Source organism: Microtus oregoni, unplaced genomic scaffold, assembly GCF_018167655.1.
Source record: "Microtus oregoni isolate MIOR12 unplaced genomic scaffold, Mior012 000002F_ref0000024, whole genome shotgun sequence".
Taxonomy (NCBI): Eukaryota; Metazoa; Chordata; class Mammalia; order Rodentia; family Cricetidae; genus Microtus; species Microtus oregoni.
The window spans coordinates 51,426,923-51,446,254 of record NW_024543061.1 but is presented as its reverse complement, the minus strand read 5'-3'; the positions used below and the strand labels follow the sequence as shown (position 1 = coordinate 51,446,254).

At 41.9% G+C, this 19,332-nt stretch overlaps 1 protein-coding gene across 7 annotated transcripts in view; it reads right to left on the bottom strand.

The window, feature by feature from the left end:
• The window catches only part of Grm7 (glutamate metabotropic receptor 7), a 902,923-nt gene extending 893,461 nt beyond the window's left edge, over positions 1-9,462 (bottom strand). For all 7 annotated transcript variants that reach the window (XM_041633580.1, XM_041633594.1, XM_041633599.1 and 4 more), the window contains exon 1: positions 8,551-9,462. In XM_041633580.1, coding sequence (XP_041489514.1) covers positions 8,551-9,069 — 519 coding nt within the window. In that variant the 5' untranslated portion in view covers positions 9,070-9,462. The remainder of the gene's footprint in view (positions 1-8,550) is intronic.
• Between the last annotated feature and the right edge of the window lie 9,870 nt (positions 9,463-19,332).

Below are 19,332 nucleotides of genomic sequence, written 5' to 3'. Positions count from 1 at the left end.
TATCTGCTAAGCCATCTTGGGGGCCCAGGAATATATTTACTATGCTTCTTTGAAAGATAGAGTCATTGATGGTAAGAGTAATTCTTGTTTGAGTAAATCAGGAGGAAAAGGGTGGGATATATACATTTAAACTTATATCTAATTCCTCAACTTGAGTATCCACTCTTGTACAAGCGGCCAGAGATAGGAAAAGCTTTCTAGTGAGAACCTTTCCTGTGATGTCTGCCTGAACTGTTGCCTTCACAGAAGTCCAGTATAAAACACAATAAAAATGCTTGATCTCTATTTTAACAAACAGAAATAGCCTCCTCTAAGCAGTATTGCTGACGGGCTAAGCCTTTCTATATGACTTAGCTGACATCTTCTATCAGCACCCAAAACAAGCAGCAGCAGCTGCACCATGAAGAAAGCACAACAACCAGAGATGGAGAATTCTGCAAATGACGAATTATAAAACTATTAAGCTGCAGCACTTTCTGAGCAAGAGGCAAAACAATCCATTAAACTGGAAATTCCTACCCTTCCATCCACGGCCCACACAAACATTAGTGTTGCATTTATTAGAATGTACTTCCTGCGCTCCATCAACCTGACTTTCAGCGATTGTATTAGTACAGTCCCCTCACTTTGCTCATGTATCTGAATGATGGATTTCCTCACTTGAAATCTTGAGAGAGTGGAGTGAATGAAATAAAGTCTAGGACAAGGTGTCACAATCCATAATGATAGGCACTGAATTGGAAGAAAAGGAAGCATCTTTTCTCATTTATTTAATAAGAGACATTTACTGTGTATTTATGTCCACATGCCTAGTCCTTGGTTGAATATTAGAGAAGAGATATCTTTGATTGGGTGACAAGAGGTTGTGTGTTAACTTTCTAGGGGTCTACCCAATATTGCTCTATAAATGTGTCCATTATTTATAAACAGATCCAGGTAAATTGACAATGTTGATATTATTAAGCCATCATGATTTCAAGGTAAAGAAGTACATACTTATTTTTGGGCTTTTATGCATTTGCATAATAATTGAACACTGTAAGAGTGATTCATTACCTAGGGTTTAACAGAAAAAATGTTAAGTCTGAACACACTTTGCCTGTATATGAGGTAGGTGACTTTCGGCTGCAAGAATCCCTTTTTTCAAATGCACAGTAGTCTAACAATATGGGCATACAGAACTACTGTGACAACCAAATGAGATGACATTCTTGGAAGTACATGGCACAGTGACTCATACTGAGAACTCAAACAATTACTACCATCACTACCAATATTGAAAGTAAATTCAAATTTCTCACAAAATGTGATACATAACCCATAATATTGTAAAGTCACAAACATTATTTTTTGAAGTTATGTTACAGTAACTTGACTCAGGAAATATTTAATAGTAAATATAGAGATTAAGCTAATGGTTAGACATGAAAATCTCCTACTTTTAAGAACCATGCAATGATACTTTCCTCAGATAAATATTTTCTTTAGAAGGATTTATTTTTTTTAAAACCCAGCAACATCTATGCTGTTATGTCAGTTCAACCAAAGGCCCAATAATTAATTAATCTAACTTTAAATTTCACAATTGTTCTGCTAAATACTGATCATGCATGCACTTTAATGCTGGGAACACGAGTTTGCAAAACTCCTCTTAATTACCTATTTAAAGTCAGAGAGGCTGAGGAGTGGAGTCAGCCTCGTTGCTTACTGCACAGGGACCTGGTAGTTTAATATGCTTTGTACTCCATTATAAATTGAAAATACTTCTGTGCCCTAGGGAGATCAACAAAAGATTTGCTTTAATAAAAGGAACCGAGTGTGGCTCCACAGCTCCTCAAGAGGAGGCCTACAGTTACCATTTGCATCCAAAGAATCTGTCTTCTTTCTCACCTGCATGGAGACAGGGAAGAAGCAATTGCAAACATTAGTCCCAACTGCAACCAGCACTCATGCTGGGAAGAGTGAGGAAGAATACAATGCTTTTGAACAATTCAAAGATGGGCATACAAGCAACATCACACACTAATTTTAGCTTAATGAATGCCAGTCACTACAGGAAAATAGCTGTCTTCCCCTACAGGTAGCAAAAATCAAACTCAATTCAAGGACAATAATTGTCATTCTTCTAATTATTTTTAAAATGCCTGTCTGTCTCTGTGTGAGTGTGTACATGATGCATGTGGATCTATGTACCACAGTGCCCTTGTGGAGGACAGAGAACAACTTTATGGAGGCTGTTCTTTCTTTCCACTTTTACATGCTTTCAAACTCAAGTTACCAGGCTTGAAGGGGAAGGTTTTTACTAGCTGAGATGTGTTGATAGCCCATTTTTAAAAGGCATTTTCTACATATTCTAGAAATTCAGAAATTCAGTTAGATTCAGATACAGCTGACTTTGGAGGCTCGGTGTTAGAAAAACTCCTGGTGTGTGTGTAGATACCCCATCCAATGGGCACTCCATCTCGCAATGCCCTTGTCCGGAACTTTTTTTATTTCACTATTCATTTTGCATCCCAACCAGAATTCTCCCTCCCACCTCCTCTTTTCCCTCCAGCTTATCCCCCTCCACTCCTCTCAAAGGCTAAGGTCTCCCATGGGGAGTCAATAAAGCCTGGCATATTACGTTCAGATAAGACCAAGCCCGTCCCTGCTGTATCAAACCTGAGCAAGGCATCCCACTCTAGGGAACAGGCTCCAGAAAGTTAGTTCATGCACCAGGTCCTGGTCATGCTTATTCTGGTCCCACTGGTAGGGGCCAATCAAATAGACCGGTCTACACAACTGTCTCCGGCATGTAGAGGACTTAGTTTGGTCCCATACAGGCTCCGCAGCTGTTGGTCTAGAATTATGAGTTCCCATGAACTTGGTTAAGCTGTCTCTATAGATTTCCCCATCATGATCTTGACCTTCCTTGTTCATATAATTCCTCCTCCCTCCTCCCTCTCTTCAATAAGATTCCAGAGCTCAGTCTGGTGCTTGGCTGTAGATCTCTGCATTTGGTTCCATCAGTTACTGGATGAAGGTTCTATGATGACTGAGGTAACCTAGACTCAAAAAGACAAACAGAGTATGCACTGAGTTATATGTGGGTACTGAATGTAAAGCAAAGGAAACCAGACTAAACCCACAGCTCCAGAAAATCTAGGTAACAAGGAGGACCCTAAGAGGGACACAGTCTTTACTTTCTAAGGAGCAATGGCATAGTACCCGTTATTTCTGACAGAAACCTTTTTGGAAGAATCTTGATATGTGTAGCCCCAGATGCCCACAACTAAACTTAGTGCTTTATGTAACCTGAGTCATGTGACTTAACTCTGGGGCATAAGAAGGTGTCACTATTTGACACCTTCCTCAACAAAGAGTTTTAGAGTTATTGCAAGGCAAGATTGGATAGGATGTTGGGCAAGGAGCTAACTGCTTGTATAATCCTGGATATTTCTAGTGCTGTATGTCTTATGATCTTTGCAAAATTGACCTAAAAGATCTTTTACCCTAAGAAGAGCTTTGATATATCCCACTGTACAGTAAGCCGATTTAAGGAAAAAGCAAACAAAGAGAAAGGACATAAGAAAAGCTCTGGATAAGGCCAATGAACTAGACTAATAATGAGGAAACTGTAAAAGTGGCAGTTTAAAGTTTTCCCAAGGCACTAAAAGTTCAAAGTAGAACTGGGAAAAAAATGATTTCATTGGGGGTTTTCTAAAAGCCAGTTTGATGCAAACGAAACAAGATTAGACATTTCCAGAGACTAGAGCATATCTGTCGATATGTTTTTTTGAGTGTGCATGTGAACATGTTCATGTATGTGTGAGAATGTGTGCATATACCACATGTGTGTAGAGACAAACGGTAGATGGTAAGTATCTCCTTTAATTACCTCTCTACCTAATTTTTTGAGACAGGTTATCTCACTGGACCTGGTGTTCACTGACACACACCAAGATGCCTGGCTTGTGTTTGGTGGATCCAGGCCACTGACCCTGGAGTTCATTGACACACACCATGATGCCCGGCTTGTGATTGGTGAATCCAGACTAAGGTATACATATTTGCACAGTCATCACTGTACCCACTGAGCCATCTTCTCAGCCCCTAGAAACTACATTTCAAAAAACAAAGATGAAGAATTAAGTGACATATTTAAGGTACCAGGAAGGACATTTGTAGCACTAGAAAACACAGTGTAATTCACCTAATGTCTTTTTAGATCATATTTATCCTGTACATATGTTGAAAGCAGAACACTTGGAATTTCTTCTCTGTGAAATTAACCTAAATGTCACCTTTGTTTCGATTTTGTTCAGAGAAAAATGCCCAGAGACATTTTAATGAAGTGGATTGTTTAGGCATAAAATATACATGAAGGTATCTTCAAATATAGCATGTGGACGTCTTCATTTCTTCCCTCTCTGCTCTTTTAAAAATGCCCCTTTAAAAATTTCCCACTCACCATCTGTTAGGTAAATTTCCTAAAACACAGTAAATGTGGAGGCAGAGGCTGTGTCAGGGATGATTCCAAATGGCACTGGTACCTATCCTTACGTGATTTAAAGAGTAGATTAGAATTGTTTTTTTTTAAAGAAGCCCCCACCACCTATAGTAATACAACATCACCCTATAAATTGATCTGAGAGAGAGAATGAAGGTAGGAATCTAAGTATAAAATAGTGCCCTAAAGTCTGAATGTTACATGCAAGTTCTAATGAATGCAAGGAAACCTTTGACACTCTTGCAAATAAACCTCATTTATGGTACAAAGTTCCTAGGCTTAGATTTGTGTTATTACACTCAGTAAGGGTACAGTTTCTCAAGCTAGTTATTTTTGTGGGAGAAACTACACACACACACACACAGAGAGAGAGAGAGAGAGAGAGAGAGAGAGAGAGAGAGAGAGAGAGAGAGAGAGGAGAGAACAAATGACATGCAATGCTGGGCCCACAGCCGAGATCATGTCATTGCACAAAAAAAAAAAAAAAAAAAAAAAAATAGTATTTCGTTAGAATCAGGATGTAAGTCAGTAGCTGAGGATCCTTGATCAGCAATGATCTTTCTCAACACTGCAATGTTTCTCAGTTATGGCTATAAAACACTGCTCAGGGGAGATTCATCCTTCGGCCACCACATTATGTAACCTTCCCGCTTTAAGCCATCCCTATCCTGTGATTAGTTTTTAAAAATATGTTACTCCTCGTCAGTAATAATTTATGTTTAATCTCTCTAAGCATTAAGAGAGTATTATTCTGCCCAAGCTCAGAAACAAATCTCCAGAAATTCCTCCCCAATGTTTCTTTGGGGCTGAAAAGGCAGGGCAGTTACTGTGATTTAATTCTACTTGGCAGAGCCCTGGCCACAAGCTAATTTCATTAGCCTCAAATTCCTGGATTTGAAAGACCTACTAGAGCTGATTCTTGCTCTCAGACATGTCATTTACTAACATATTCAGGAAAGATACAGGAGGGGGAGGAAGAAAGACAGAGAGAGAGAGAGAGAGAGAGAGAGAGAGAGAGAGAGAGATAGAGAGAGAGAGAGACTATCTCTGGCCATGCACACCAGTAAGAGGAGAATTCCCAGTGAAAGGCAGTATTTACATCTGAGTAGTCATCCCTGCTCAGATCTGCATTTTACAGTTTCCACCCTGGGTGCAGGCAGTAGCAGCATTTGTTGTATCTCTATCTCATTACTTCCTCCTGCCCCCCCCCCCCCCCGCCCCAGCACTCTATGTCCCCTCATTTAGTCTGTAAGCACCTCCTCCTCCAGGCTACAGGCTCATCTCACTATAAATTCATATCTCAAGCCATCAGTTTGCTATGGTCCCCAAAGCCACACACAAGGACCAGAGCAAAGAAAAAAACTCAAATCACTGTAAAGCTCAGAATCCAATCATTGGAAGGATTTTATTTTATATAGGATAATTTTAATTGAACAGAACCCTGTGGTCCCAGAGGGGATTCACCTCCTCATCTTTTCCTCTTCCTCTGTTTGAAGGAGCCTACCGTTATGCTACCTTTATTCTCTTCAATCATTCTGCAGAAACTGGAAAACTAGTGGAACTTACAGGTTTCCAAACCACATGAAAAAAAAAAGCCACTAAAAGATATCTATGTGTAATATAGAGATAGAAAACTACATGAAGATACATGTTTATATGTGTGTGTGCACGCATGGGCACACACAGATACACACAGACACACATGCACACACACACACACACACACTTACTTCAACATGGGGAATGGCTGAAGAAAGATAGGGTGCACACTAACTGCTGTGCCTAGCTTGCAGTACAAGCCACAAGTTGGAGCATCTCTCTCTGTCACTGCCAGCCTTGTCTCAGTAACTGCAGGTGAGAATCGGGGCCTCTTTTGCCTCAGCTCTACAGTCCAACATGAATAGCTGCAATTTGCAAATTAGAGGAAAATGACAGTGTATTCTCTGAATGGTTTTAGTACCAACCCACACTGCTCACACTGGCATTAAGTTCCATCCCTCCCCAGCTCAGAGAAAGGAGGAGGGGAGAACACCAGCCATTTGTTTCTTTGGAAGTTGCCTCAGTTTTAAATGCTACTGAAGAGAAATCAGCTCCCCCTGGAGTCCTTTGTACAGCATCCCTAGCTTCATCTGCAGTGACTTTCTTAACTTGAATATTTCACTCTTTTTCAGACACACTGGCCCAACTGGAATGATGTCCATGCCATTGAGGAGAAAAGCAGGCAGAGAAATGATAGTAAAATGTTAAATCCAGAATGAGAAGCCCTCCCCCCAAGGCTTGGGAGGATACCCCCTACACACACACACACACACACACACACACACACACACAGCACAAATCCTAAGGTTTTGTCTCAGCTCATCTCTTGATCTTTTCTGCAGCTGCAAGCATCCCTGTCCCCAAGGTGTTCAGCTTCAAACTCAGAGGTGAAGGAAACTCTTTTGAGTTTTCATGACAAAAGCCTGGGGCTGTTGCAGAATGCAAGCAATCTAGAGTGAAGTCTGCCTTCAGATCACTTTAGGGAGGTGCACACAGCAAGAAGTCTCCATGCTGACACACTCAGGAGGTATCTGGATGCTCCAGTGATCAGAGGGGCCTCACTAGCTTCAGGTGGGCCCCTCTGCTGCTTGACCACAAACTTCGGACTCCTGGGGACAAGACAGGTTCTGTGCTTGCCTGACTGTCATCAGCAGGCCCCTCATCAAACTCCCACCCTTAGTGGAATCACTGTTTAGACTTTGGACAGCACAATCCTCAAGGGATCATCTTGCACAACTAAGGGATTTGGCTACCGCCAAACAGGGAGCAAGCCCAGGATCAGGAAAGTCATACCAGGACTGACTTGAAGTAAGAACTTGGGAATGAGTGAAGGAAACAGAGACTGAGAAGGGGCCACGAGGAGAGGGTACAAAGGTTCACCAACAAAGAAACAGAAAGAAACAAGCATAAGGAAGACCTGGTCACAGAGTTCCCCAAACTCAATTGCTAACCCTCAAAGCCATCCGTTTCTACTCAGTGCAGCAGAGGAAACACAGGGACAGAGGCTGCAGGGACCAGAGCACTGCGGTGGTTGGACCCATTGCTCAATCCTCTTGGATCTGCCTTCCTCAGGTTTGGGAGGCCAGGACAAGAAAGCTACACCATCCCCCTCTTACCCCTGGCACACCCCTGGTGTTCCTGAGCAAAGCAGGCTCAGTCTCCAAGCTCAGAGCCTGGGATTCTGGTGAAGGGCTGCATTAGTGAGGGAGGGGACTAGAGCAGAGGGAGCAGTCTGTGAAAGCGATTTTATTTCGCAGTTAACATGAGCTCATCCCCAGCTGAGGTTTGAAGTGGCAGCAGAAAGCTAGCTGATCACCCATCTCCTGCCACCGGCCGGACTGCAAATGCAATTTAGGCGGTGTACAAAATTTTGCCAGGAGGAAACCAACTCTGCGGGGATCACGTCAGCAGGCAGGGTCTCCCCAGTGGGGCGGGTACCCCATGCCTCTGATTGAGACCGGTTACAGGTCGGAAATTCATCCCCAAAGAGATGGGCAATTAACATCAACATGGGGGTAAACCCCAGCCCTTAGTTGAAGAAGAGGCTTCTTGAGGTCTTCGTGAATATTTCCATGGAGTCGAGGATTCCTAAGTGGCTTGGGCATGGGAAGCAGGGGAGTTGAGAAATGCCATTTTTTCAAAGCATCTTCTCATTTTTCATATTCCGTGTGCCTAACCTGCTCTCCTAGGAGCCCAGACACTTTTACAAGCCTGTTTCCGACCATATTTCACTCTAAAGCAAACCTTGTTTATCCGAAGATTGCTTCTTGTAAATGGGACCATAAATCCGGGGCGTCGGGTCGGATGGAGTGGAGCATGGACAAGGGAAGACATGAAAGAGGAGTAAACTAAACAAGGAAGATACCTCCTTGGGTGGGGTGGGAGGGATTCGGCAGGATCTCCAGGGAAGAAATGCCGGAGTGCTGGCCTGACCCCTGCAACCCACGAAGTCCAAACCAGCCTTTAAGGTTAGAGCGCAGGGAGCCACAGAATGCTCCTCCCCAAAGGGAGCGCCCCCCTACCTGGAAAAGCCTCAAGATGTTGGCTACCATGATGGAGACGGAGCTTCCCGAAGCCCCAATCACTCCAACTACTTTCTCTGGCTTGACGAAAACCGGGGGCTCGCCGTTGGTGCAGCGCACGTCGGAGGTGTCCTTCTGGATGAGCGCCTGGACGAAAGTGAGCGACTGTTCGAGCGCATAAGTGTCCCTGGAACAAGTGTCCAGGATCCGCGCGCCTAACGTTACATTGGGCAGCAGGTTGGGATCGCTGTTGATTTGGTCTAGGGCATAAAGCATAGCTTCCAGCCTGTGGATCCCGTTCTCCCTCTTGATATCACCGCAGGGCACTCCGCTGGGACCCTTGGCATGCACTGGGAACAGCCCCCCAAGGGTGACATCCCCCTCGATCCGGATCGAGTGCGGGGCGTACATCTCCTGGCCGCGCGCCGCCGCCGCCAGCACGCACAGGAGCACCTCCAGCACGCAGCAGGGGAACTTCATCAAAGTCAGGACGCGGAGCAGCTTCCCCAGCTGGACCATGCCGCTCCTCCGGATGCTGCTGCGGTGGAGGCGGCGGCGCTGGAGGGAATGCTGGTGGGCTCTCCCAGGTCCGGGCTTCTCGAGGTGAGCTCTTTTGGGGGAAGCCCGGGGACTTCTCTAGGCACAGAGGGTGGGGAGCCGGAGGAGGTGCAGCAGAAGAAGGTGGGGGGTCCCAGGGCGCCAGCCAGCCTTGGGCACCTGGCGCTGTGGCTGCTGGCTCTCGCGCCGAGCTTGCGCTCCTGGCTTGCGGCTCGCACTCTCCAACAGCCAAGCACTGGGGAGAGGGCAGGGATTGCTATCGCTTTAAATGGTCGTTGGGCTCCCTCTCCTCCTCCTCCTCCCACTCTCTCTCCCTCCCTTGCTTGCTATCCATCTCTCCCCACCCTTCCCAGCGCCGGCCCTCCCCACCGGTTTGCATCATCACGCAGGGAGGGGCTGCGTGCTGAGGTAAAGGGGGGGGGGTGGAGGAATGGGTGGGTGGCTCGGGAGCAAGGAGGTTGCCTCTCCAGGGGAGTTTTGTGATCCCTAGGGAATCTATGGATTTCAGGATAGCTAAGCTTTTGTCCCCAACTCTGGGATGGAAGCCTCTGGTTCACCAACACCCATGCCCATGTTCTAGCAACCGCAGACATACACTTGGGATGAGGTGGGGATACCGGGACTGACTGATCCTGATCCGGAGCCCCTTAGTTTGAGCCTTTGACTCTCAGCTCTAGCGGAAAGAGAAGGAGTCCAGAAGTGGAGCAGTCAGTGAAAGAGGGCGGGAGGAGGAGGGGAGACCCCAGTCTCTGTGACTGGCCCTCTTGTGCTAGCTTATGCTCAGAAAAATACAGGACATTCAGTAGCCTGATTCATGACTTAACCATCAGCTTCTCCGGGGGCAGGAACCCTCTAGCTTGGAGGAAAGCTGAAGCCCAGAGGAAGCCCAAGGGATGGTATCGCACCCTGGATCTTCCTAAGTGCCAATGCTGGCGAAATGGACCACCTTTTCTCAGCAGGTCTGCAACATAAACCTCAGATCCTGTCAGTGTCTTGTCTTTCCTTTGCAACAAGACTCTGAAAACTCCACCACTTTCCTCTCTAGCGCTGACAGGTGTAAGGCTCCCTCCTACCTATTTCCAGAGATACTTCTGGGCTGGTGACAGTTGTTTTTTTCTCCCCCTTAGGAAAGAGCAGGAAAGAGGTGAGGGTAGGAGGAAGAAAGGGGAGCTGCAGAAGTCTCCTCAAAAATGAGGGATGCTTTTTCTTTCTCTTTCTCTGCTGGGAATTTGGGGAACAAAGCCAGGATGTTAAAGCAGGTTTTACTGTCTTGCTTCCTGGAAGCTACCCCGCTGAAACTTCTCCCTTTAAAGCAACAAGTGGCATTAGCTTTCTTATAGGGAAATTTAAAATTTCTCTGGGACCTTAACTCTATTGTTGGTGATGCTTTCTCTGGAGTGTCTAAAAAGCTGTATTATACAGATTTGAGGGAGGAGAGAAAGCCCAAAAGCAAGACTGTGCTTTATGATGTTGATGAGGAAACTGTCATTTGATATACCATACAATGTTGTTATACTGCCTCCACCAACAACTACCTGTGTGTCCTTGGCATTTCAGCCCTTCTGCCTGAGTTTTAGTTTTCCCATCTGGAAAATGATGAGATTGAGTTGGATGCCTTCCAAGTTTTCTGTTAACAGAAATCCTTTGTTAAAATAGGCCATGTCCCTTTGGCTACTGTGCTCTTTTTAGGCCAATATTCTCTATTTTTTTATGCTTAGGAAACCAGCACAGAGAACTCCAAACCCCTTCAGTAACATTTACTGTGAATGAAGACTGTATGGGTTAGGTCAGCCACTTCTGCTAAGTATGCATTCTTGCTCTCCTAAGCTGAGATAGTCCCTCACTTTCTTTTGCGACTTATTCCTCTCTTTCAATGCATATAGTTTGAGAACTGAGCCTTCTTCTTTGAATCTAGGTGTGTCTTATTAGTTCACCTGATCCTCTGCCATAGTGCTAAGTTCAACAAAGCTCATCCAGAATCCTGCAGAACTCATCCTGGTGGAGCAGCCAGGATTGAGACTTGAGGTTGGGAGTGGGAGTGGGGCTATCATTGGACCTAGACACATCTCTATGAATTAGAAAAAATTAGGACCTCTGCTCAACAGAATTCACGTGTCTCTTCTCGAAAACTACTATGCTCTTCTGATTTTGTAAGTACAAGATATTTTACTGTCATTTTCCACAAAACTATAGCATGATTCATATGCAAATTACACAGAAATTGCAAATCAGTCACTCTCAGGCTTGATGCCTTACTATATACAAATGTATACCCAACATAACTTTATTTCATGATGGCTACTGTTATTTGCTACAGGTCTGTATTTTTGAGGATGGCCCCTGTCCTATACACTATGGAACAGGGACTTTTTTGAATCCCAGGCTAAGAGATAATGAGCAATGATGACAAGGGCAAGGAGGGACTATAGAGAGAGAGATGGGGATACACATGGACAAAATGAATATGGACAGTGATGACATGAATGGAAAAGAATAAGAAGGAAAGTAGAGAGACATTAGAGAGAGAGACACACACATAGAGGGACAGACAAATAGAAAGGCACTCCATTAAAGTACATGAGCGCTGCAGATCCAGTCATTCTTGAAAGATTGCTTCTGTTGCTTTCCATTTACATGGTAGTTTCTTTCTATTGTTTGAAATAAAAGAACAGTCTGTAGTTACTCTTTGGCTGTAATGTTCTAGATCAAACCACTGAATGAGATAAGATGGAGAAGTATTCTGTTAAGATATTATCGTCTAAATTGGAAGGAAAAAAAAGCCAATGGAACAAATGAAAGGCATAGTAGAGAGCACAAGGACAAGCATCCCTGATTCGAAACACCAGTAGCTTGGACTGTCCTTGGCAGAGATAGAAGCCTTTTCTTAAAAAAAATTTAAATTCCTGTTTTAGGAAGTTGGTACCTAACAGTACTCTGAGAGATGAATAACAAGTAATAACCAGCTTTCGTCTGCACAGGTATTCATCCACGTCCTTCTCTCCCATTCTCTTCTCACAGCCCATGATAGCCCCATGAACATCTTTTAGCCATTTGTTAAAGATTGCCTCATTTGGTGTTCTCTTGTTGGTTAGATTTATATCAACTCGACACTAGCCAAAGTCACTGAAGAGGAAAGAGCCTCAGCCAAGAAATTTCCCCTAAAAGATTGGGCTGTGGGCAAACCTGTAAAACATTTTCTTAATTAGCGATTGGTATGGGAGGGCCAAGCCAATTGTGGGCGGGACTACACCATCATGTGGTCCTGGGTTCTGTTAGAAAGCAAGCTGAGCAATTCATATGGAACAAGCTAGTAAGCAGCACCCCTCCAAGTCCTCTGCACCAGTTCCTCCCTCCAGCTTCCTGCACCATTTCAATACTGACTTCCTTCAGTGATGGACTATAAAGTAGAAGCATGAGCCAACTTTGTAAGCCAAACCGCTTTTTCCCAACTTGCTTTTGATCATCGTGTTTCCTCACAGTCATAGTAACCCTAAGACATCTCTCTTCTCTCTGTTCATTCTCTCCAAACATCTGGCAGGCAGCATAGTATCCCTTGTAGTACAGCTATTTGTGCATGAGTCTTATTTTCCCTGCCAAACTGTAAGATCCTTAAGGGTATGAACTGGGGTATTATAACTTCATTCAGGACAATGTTTTCAATGGTGTTTGTGTCTAAGAGTCACTCATGTGTTGAGTGAATCAAACTGGTTCTTTTACACTTCTGCCTTTACCTACCAGTGACAAGAATCTAAAAGAGAGAAGAAATACAGGCACATAAACTGCTCAGCTCTTAGTCACTATTCATGGTTTCTGGAACATAATTTATTATCTATTACCCAAATTTATGATCTTGTTATTATTATATATTCCTCCCTCTTCCAAAGCCTTTCATGTCCTTCTCCCTAATTTATCATCTCTTCTTTAATTTTTATTGTTATATTCATATACATATATGTGAATATCCAGTTAATTGCATACAAATACACACACACATACACACACACACACACACACATATATATATATATATATATATATATATATATATATATATATATATATATATATTCATTTAGCCTTGCTTGTGAACTCTACCGCCCAGGGTTGACCATTGGTATTTGATAACCTATTAAGGGGCTCATTTTTGGAGAAATCTGATTCTCCCTTTCTTGGTGGTCATTGACCACCTGTAACTCTTCATCTCAGGGTAGAGACATGTGGAATTTTCTCTTTTCTTTGAAATATTCTTGAATAGATAAAAATGGAAGTCTGAAACAGCCTAACCTAAACTTAAGGCACTTCATTAACTTTCATGAAAATTTAGATTGGTTCTTCTGGAGTTAAGGCCTTTAATTCTCACACTAATCACTGAGCCTACTGCCATAGACTGCCTGAAGGAGGGACAAGACACTGAGGTCCTTCCTGTAGCTAGCCACTAGAATACAGTGAAGTCGGTTAGCAGAGAAACTACAAATGATCCTGCGCCTAAAGAATCACTACACATTTAGAATCCATAGCATCGCATTCATTTTCCTCTATTTAGCCGCAGTGGTGAATCCAACCATTCATATTAGGTGCTTTATTTATGCCTTGAGTTTATAAACTGATATATTACTGTAGAAATAGTTCAGGTAGAAATGGAATAACATAGTTATTCCATCCTAAAGACAAGCTTAGCAAAAGGAGGAAAATATAGTTTTGGCCTCTGAAATGATACATTATAAAACATGTCTGCAGGCTTGATTCTGTCTAAGCACCCATCTTTACTCATGGCCTCAAAAATCACCCATCAAAATATAAGAGTTTAATTATTATTTATAATTTTTGGTGTTAAATTTTGTTTTCTAACTCAGCTCCGTTTTCTTAGATTAAAAAAAAATTCTGTGTATTTAAGTATTGGCTATGTATGTGCACTGTGTACATGCAATGTCCACAAAGGCATGGCTCAAAATTAAAGGCACTTCCTGCTCTTCCAGGGAGTCTGTGTCAGGTTCTAAGCACCCACCCAGGTGCTGACTCACAACCATCTGTCGCCTCAGTTCCATGAATCCAGGCTACTTTCTCTGAACTTCCTTAGATTCAGACACATGGTGAACATATCTACATAAATCTAAAACACTCCGATTCACAAAATAAAAATAAATAAATATATTAAAATCATTTCAATATTAATACATATTATTTTAATAAATTTGCATTAAGGTTGAATGTTTTCTATGAATGAGTATTACCTCAAGCTTCTGATTTTCCAAATGTCTCTAGTGACTACGATCTCAACTTAATCCTTAAGATACGTATAGTTAAAATATTACAATCCTATTATCAACATTTTTATTGACTATGCAAAAGAGTGGATAGAGAATAGGTATTGTTTTATTTATTTGGTTATTTTAGGTTGCTTTTTGATTTATCTACACTCCATGCAAGTTTTGTGCTTTCTCTCTCACCTTAAGATGTTCCACAAGCACACACTCTCGCTTATCCAAGGTGCTTATTTCACGGATCTCACCTGTTACATCTCTCAGCTCTTATAGATCAGTCTGGGTATAAAGGCTTTGAAACCAAAACCAGCATCTAACTTCAGAACTAAAGGAGACCTCAGTGATGTGTTTCACTTCTGCTTTCACTGAAGAGGGAGAACATTTTTTCACCTGCCTTTTGGATGAGAGCATGAGATGGATTTAGAGAAAATCAGATATAAACGTGAATCTTTGGGTAAGCCTCCCCTTTCCTATTATATTTTGTTGCCCTTTAAAAGTGTATCTGTTGGAGAAGCCGTTTGTTGGTTCCCAGCAGCCCGACTAGCTTAGACCCAAAATAATCACACAGAAATTGTATCAATTAAATCACTGCTTGGCTCATTAGCTCTAGCTTCTTATTAGCTAACTCTTATATTAATTTTACCCATTTCTATTAATCTGTATATGGCCACATGACTGTGGCTTACCAGGTAAAGCTCACAGCGTCTATATCAGGTGGTTCCATGGCTTCTCCTAACTCTGCCTTCCTCTTCCCATGCTATAGGCCAAGCCAATTTTCTTTATTCATTAACCAATAAAATCAACACTAGACAGAAGGGCCTTCCACACCATGTATCCCTTCCATTGATGTGAATCAAAGAGCAAAATGACTTTTTACTTGCCAAGCAAAAATTCTTTTTTTTTTTTTTTTTTTTTTTTTTTTAAGAGAAAGGTTTTAGCTTTATTACAGTAAAACGATAAGCAATAAGAACAATTATCAGGTAAAATTACACTCACAATGTCTAGTACATTTATATTGGGCAACTTTGGAGAAATTCTCTATTATCTATCCTATCTTGGTGAGCCTAAACTTTTATACTTAAAGCACTTTTTTTTTTATATTTTATTTTATTTTATTTTTTTTTTAAATTTATTTATTTATTAAGGATTTCTGCCTCGTCCCCACAACCGCTTCCCATTTCCCTCCCCCTCCCCCGATCAATTCCCCCTCCCTCATCTGCTCGAAGAGCAATCAGGGTTCCCTGACCTGTGGGAAGCCCAAGGACTGCCCACCTCTATCCAGGTCTCGTAAGGTGAGCATCCAAACTGCCTAGGCTCCCACAAAGCCAGTACGTGCAGTAGGATCAAAAACCCACTGACTGGGAGAAGATCTTCACCAACCCTGCTACTGACAAAAATTCTTTCTTGCATTAGTTTCTATACAAACCAGTTGGCAAGCATATATACCCCAGCCTATCCCTCAAATCTTTTCCATGTCCCCTTAAGTTGTAAGAGGGTGGGAAATCACTTCTATTCATTCTCCAACATTGTAAACCACTCCTTTGCATCTCTTTCAGTCCCTTATCTGAGTAAAACTCTTAAGTTGAGATAGGGGAAGAACTTGGATTTTGATGTAATGAAACACAAAATAGGAAGGTGTCTTAGCTATTTATATGTGAAGATATAGACCTGAGATTTCCAGGAGTGGACACTTCAGCATGATGAACAAAGGATGTCAGAGAATTAAATGAAACCATAGAAAGAAGTGGATTTAGGTATGGAGCAAAGAGTAGAGCCCCAGCATGGCCAACCGAGATGCTGAGTCTAGCCATGCTTCCAGCTCCATTAACTGCGGAGTTTTCCACCTCCCTACTCACTAACTTCCATCTCTTTTGGTGTTTTATTTTATTTTGTTTTGGATGTAGGGCTTCATGAATCTCAGAGTTGCCTTGAGTTTGCTGTGTTGGTGACGATGACATCAAACTCCGGATTCTCCTCCTTTTGCCTTCTAAGTAATGCAATTACAGACACACTTCACCACCTTTGGCTGTCCCATTCTTTTAAAAAGCTAGTTTGAGTTGGCTCTCTCAGTATCAAGGGTGTTAATTTAGACAGTTAGAGCTTAAAGATAAGCAGATAATTAAATGTATAAGAAGATACTGCTTATTAAATTTCTGTAAGAATGAATTATTGAATCTATAACTTGGTGATAATAGAGAGCAGTGGCCTGAAAGTTAGCTCTCCATATGACTACTGACCTTGAGAATATAATGGCAAGCAGCAAATGATCATTTCAGGAGAAATAAAATGAAAACATAGTGAGAACTAAGGATAGGTGACAAGTCTTTAAATTGTCTGGAGAATGCAATGTGTTATGCTCATCCATGAATAGATGCATAGCAATAGAATAGGGGTATGTACACGTGTTGTGTGTGTATGTGTGTGTGTGCGCACGCACATATGTGTCTGGAATAAAGGATGTTGTTTTTTATATAAGGCTATCAATAATTCTAAAATATTGTAAGTTCAGTTATTGTCACAGTCACTCCCGATGCCAGGCATGGTCTTCTATACTTATGATCCTAGGTATTCAGGACACTCCAGCCTGGGTAAAACAGAAAGGCCCTGTCTGACAAAGAAGAAGATAGAAAAAAAAAGGTGGGTGAAGAGATTCTAAAGAGGAGAAGAAAGAAAATGTAGTAAGAGAATTAGAAAGGAAGGGTGGAAGGGGGATAGAGAAGAGTAGAGGAAAAATGGAAAGGAAGAAGAGTAGAAGGGAGAAGAAGGGGAAGGAGAGGGAAGGGACTGAAAGAATCATATTATATTACCCTTAAATGCTTGAGATCTGCTTGCTTAGGGGTAATGAGTCATTTGAGCATTCTAATAGAAGCCTTCATGTTCCTTGAATCCTGTGCTGGAACTCTGCTTGAACCTGGAAAACCAGTGATTGAATTGACTTGTTCTTTTGAAGAACTGCTCCATATTTATCTATAGCCATGCTTTTAATTATCAAAATCAAGTGTGTGTGTGTGTGTGTGTGTGTGTGTGTGTGTGTGTGTGTGTGTAAAATACACGGTGTGTGTACATATGTATGTGGAGGCTAGAGGTTTTCATCACCAGGTGCCTTTGTTCACACTGTTCACTTTCTTTCTTTCTTTCTTTCTTTCTTTCTTTCTTTCTTTCTTTCTTTCTTTTTTTTTGAGACAGAGTCTCTCAGTGAACCCAGAGAACTTCAATTTGGCTATACTAACTGGCCAGCGAGGTCCAGGGATCCCAGGGATCCTCTTGGTTCTGCCCTTCACTGGCTAGATTTCAAGTGCCTCAGTGCAATGCCTAGGATTTTACATGAGTTCTTAGGATCAGAATTCACGTCTTTTTGCTTCTGTGGCACACTTCATTGACAGAGTGATCTCCAACCTTTCTGTTGCATTTCTATGTTTTACATAGATTTTATCAGATACTATGCCCCAGGTATGATGGCATGCCCAATAGTTTGGAGGTACAGCCAAATGAAGCATGGCAAGTTTGAGGCTAGCCTTTTCTACATAGAATGCTCAAAACTAGCAAGAGGTGTATGGAGAGGCGTTGTTTAAAAACAAGCAAATAACAACAACAACAACAACAAAAGCCACTAACAACAACAGCAACAAAATGGTGACCATAGGAATGAGTATTTGCAGAACTCTTATAGGAATCATATAAATGATACACTCATTTAAATCCCAATAATCCTGTATTACATGTATGGCGATTTTCTACTTCAATCTCAGCAACCTAGAAGCAGAATAAGGTAGATGTATCCAAGGCAGTCTGGACTATTTAGTGATTTTCAGACAAGCCAGGGCTACACAGCTTTTCAAGAAAGAAAGAAAGGAAGGTATAAATGATATGTCTCTTCCCTATCTGTTTTTATTTGATGGTAGGTACTCCTGGAACCTAAGGCCTTTGAACAAGCTGCTTGTTCCTATCAGGCTTCCTTATATACACACCAGATTCTGTTATGGTTTAATGATGTGATTCAACCAACCACTGTCAAAGCCTTGAAAGTTCAAACCTCCACATTTGCCTACATGAAGCGTGAAATTCATATGTAAAATTTTAGCTGTCATGAACCAAAAGAGTATTTCCCTTTTTTGTTATGAATTGGTTTAGTTAATATTATCTGAATTTTTACAAAAGCCCTGTTTTAGGAGCCCCTTGACATGTTATCTAACCCGAGGTGGTCAGCCCTAAATACAAGCAATAAAAAATGGGCTTTCTGGCTATATACACACATATGTACTTGTACAATTACACACACACACACACACACACACACACAACTTTAGTGTTCTGAAAGTCCAACTTCAAAGTCGCTACCCAGGGTAACTCAGAGAAGACTTCTGAACGAAGATTAAAAGATTTCTGTAGTAACTTCTCACATACTCTGAGGGTCATTCTCTTTTTTTATACTGCAGTTTCAATTCCCTTGTTCTAATTGTCTCTAATTCTCGTTAACTCCAATTCTCTGTTTCAGTTCTTCTTCACTTCCTTTTTCACCTAGCTTAAATACATTTTTTTTTTATAGGAGGCTTGAGAAAATAAGAAAAAAGTTACAAGAACTACATCCCATTGGTCATAGCCCATTCCTTGAGTAAATGATAAGAACAGAGCCATTTACCATGGAAGCACAAGCTTTCAAGGATTCTGGTGTAAGACTGAGGCCAGGGGCACAGTGATCAGTGGAATAAGCTGTGAGACATAGCCTTTATCAGCCAGACTTGGAATGTAAGCAATTGTCATTTTTTAGGTTGCTTTGTGTTAATAACCTGACATCTGTGACTTTGTCCTTTTGCATATCTGTAAAGTTTTTAACTTCTGATCTGTTTACAAAAACATTTAGTCTAGTTTGAATTTGCTCTGAGGTAAAGATGATCTAACTTTGTGTAGTTTGTCTTAGACTGGGGAGAAATTGTTGTTTTCTTGTATTACTGTTAATCTGAGT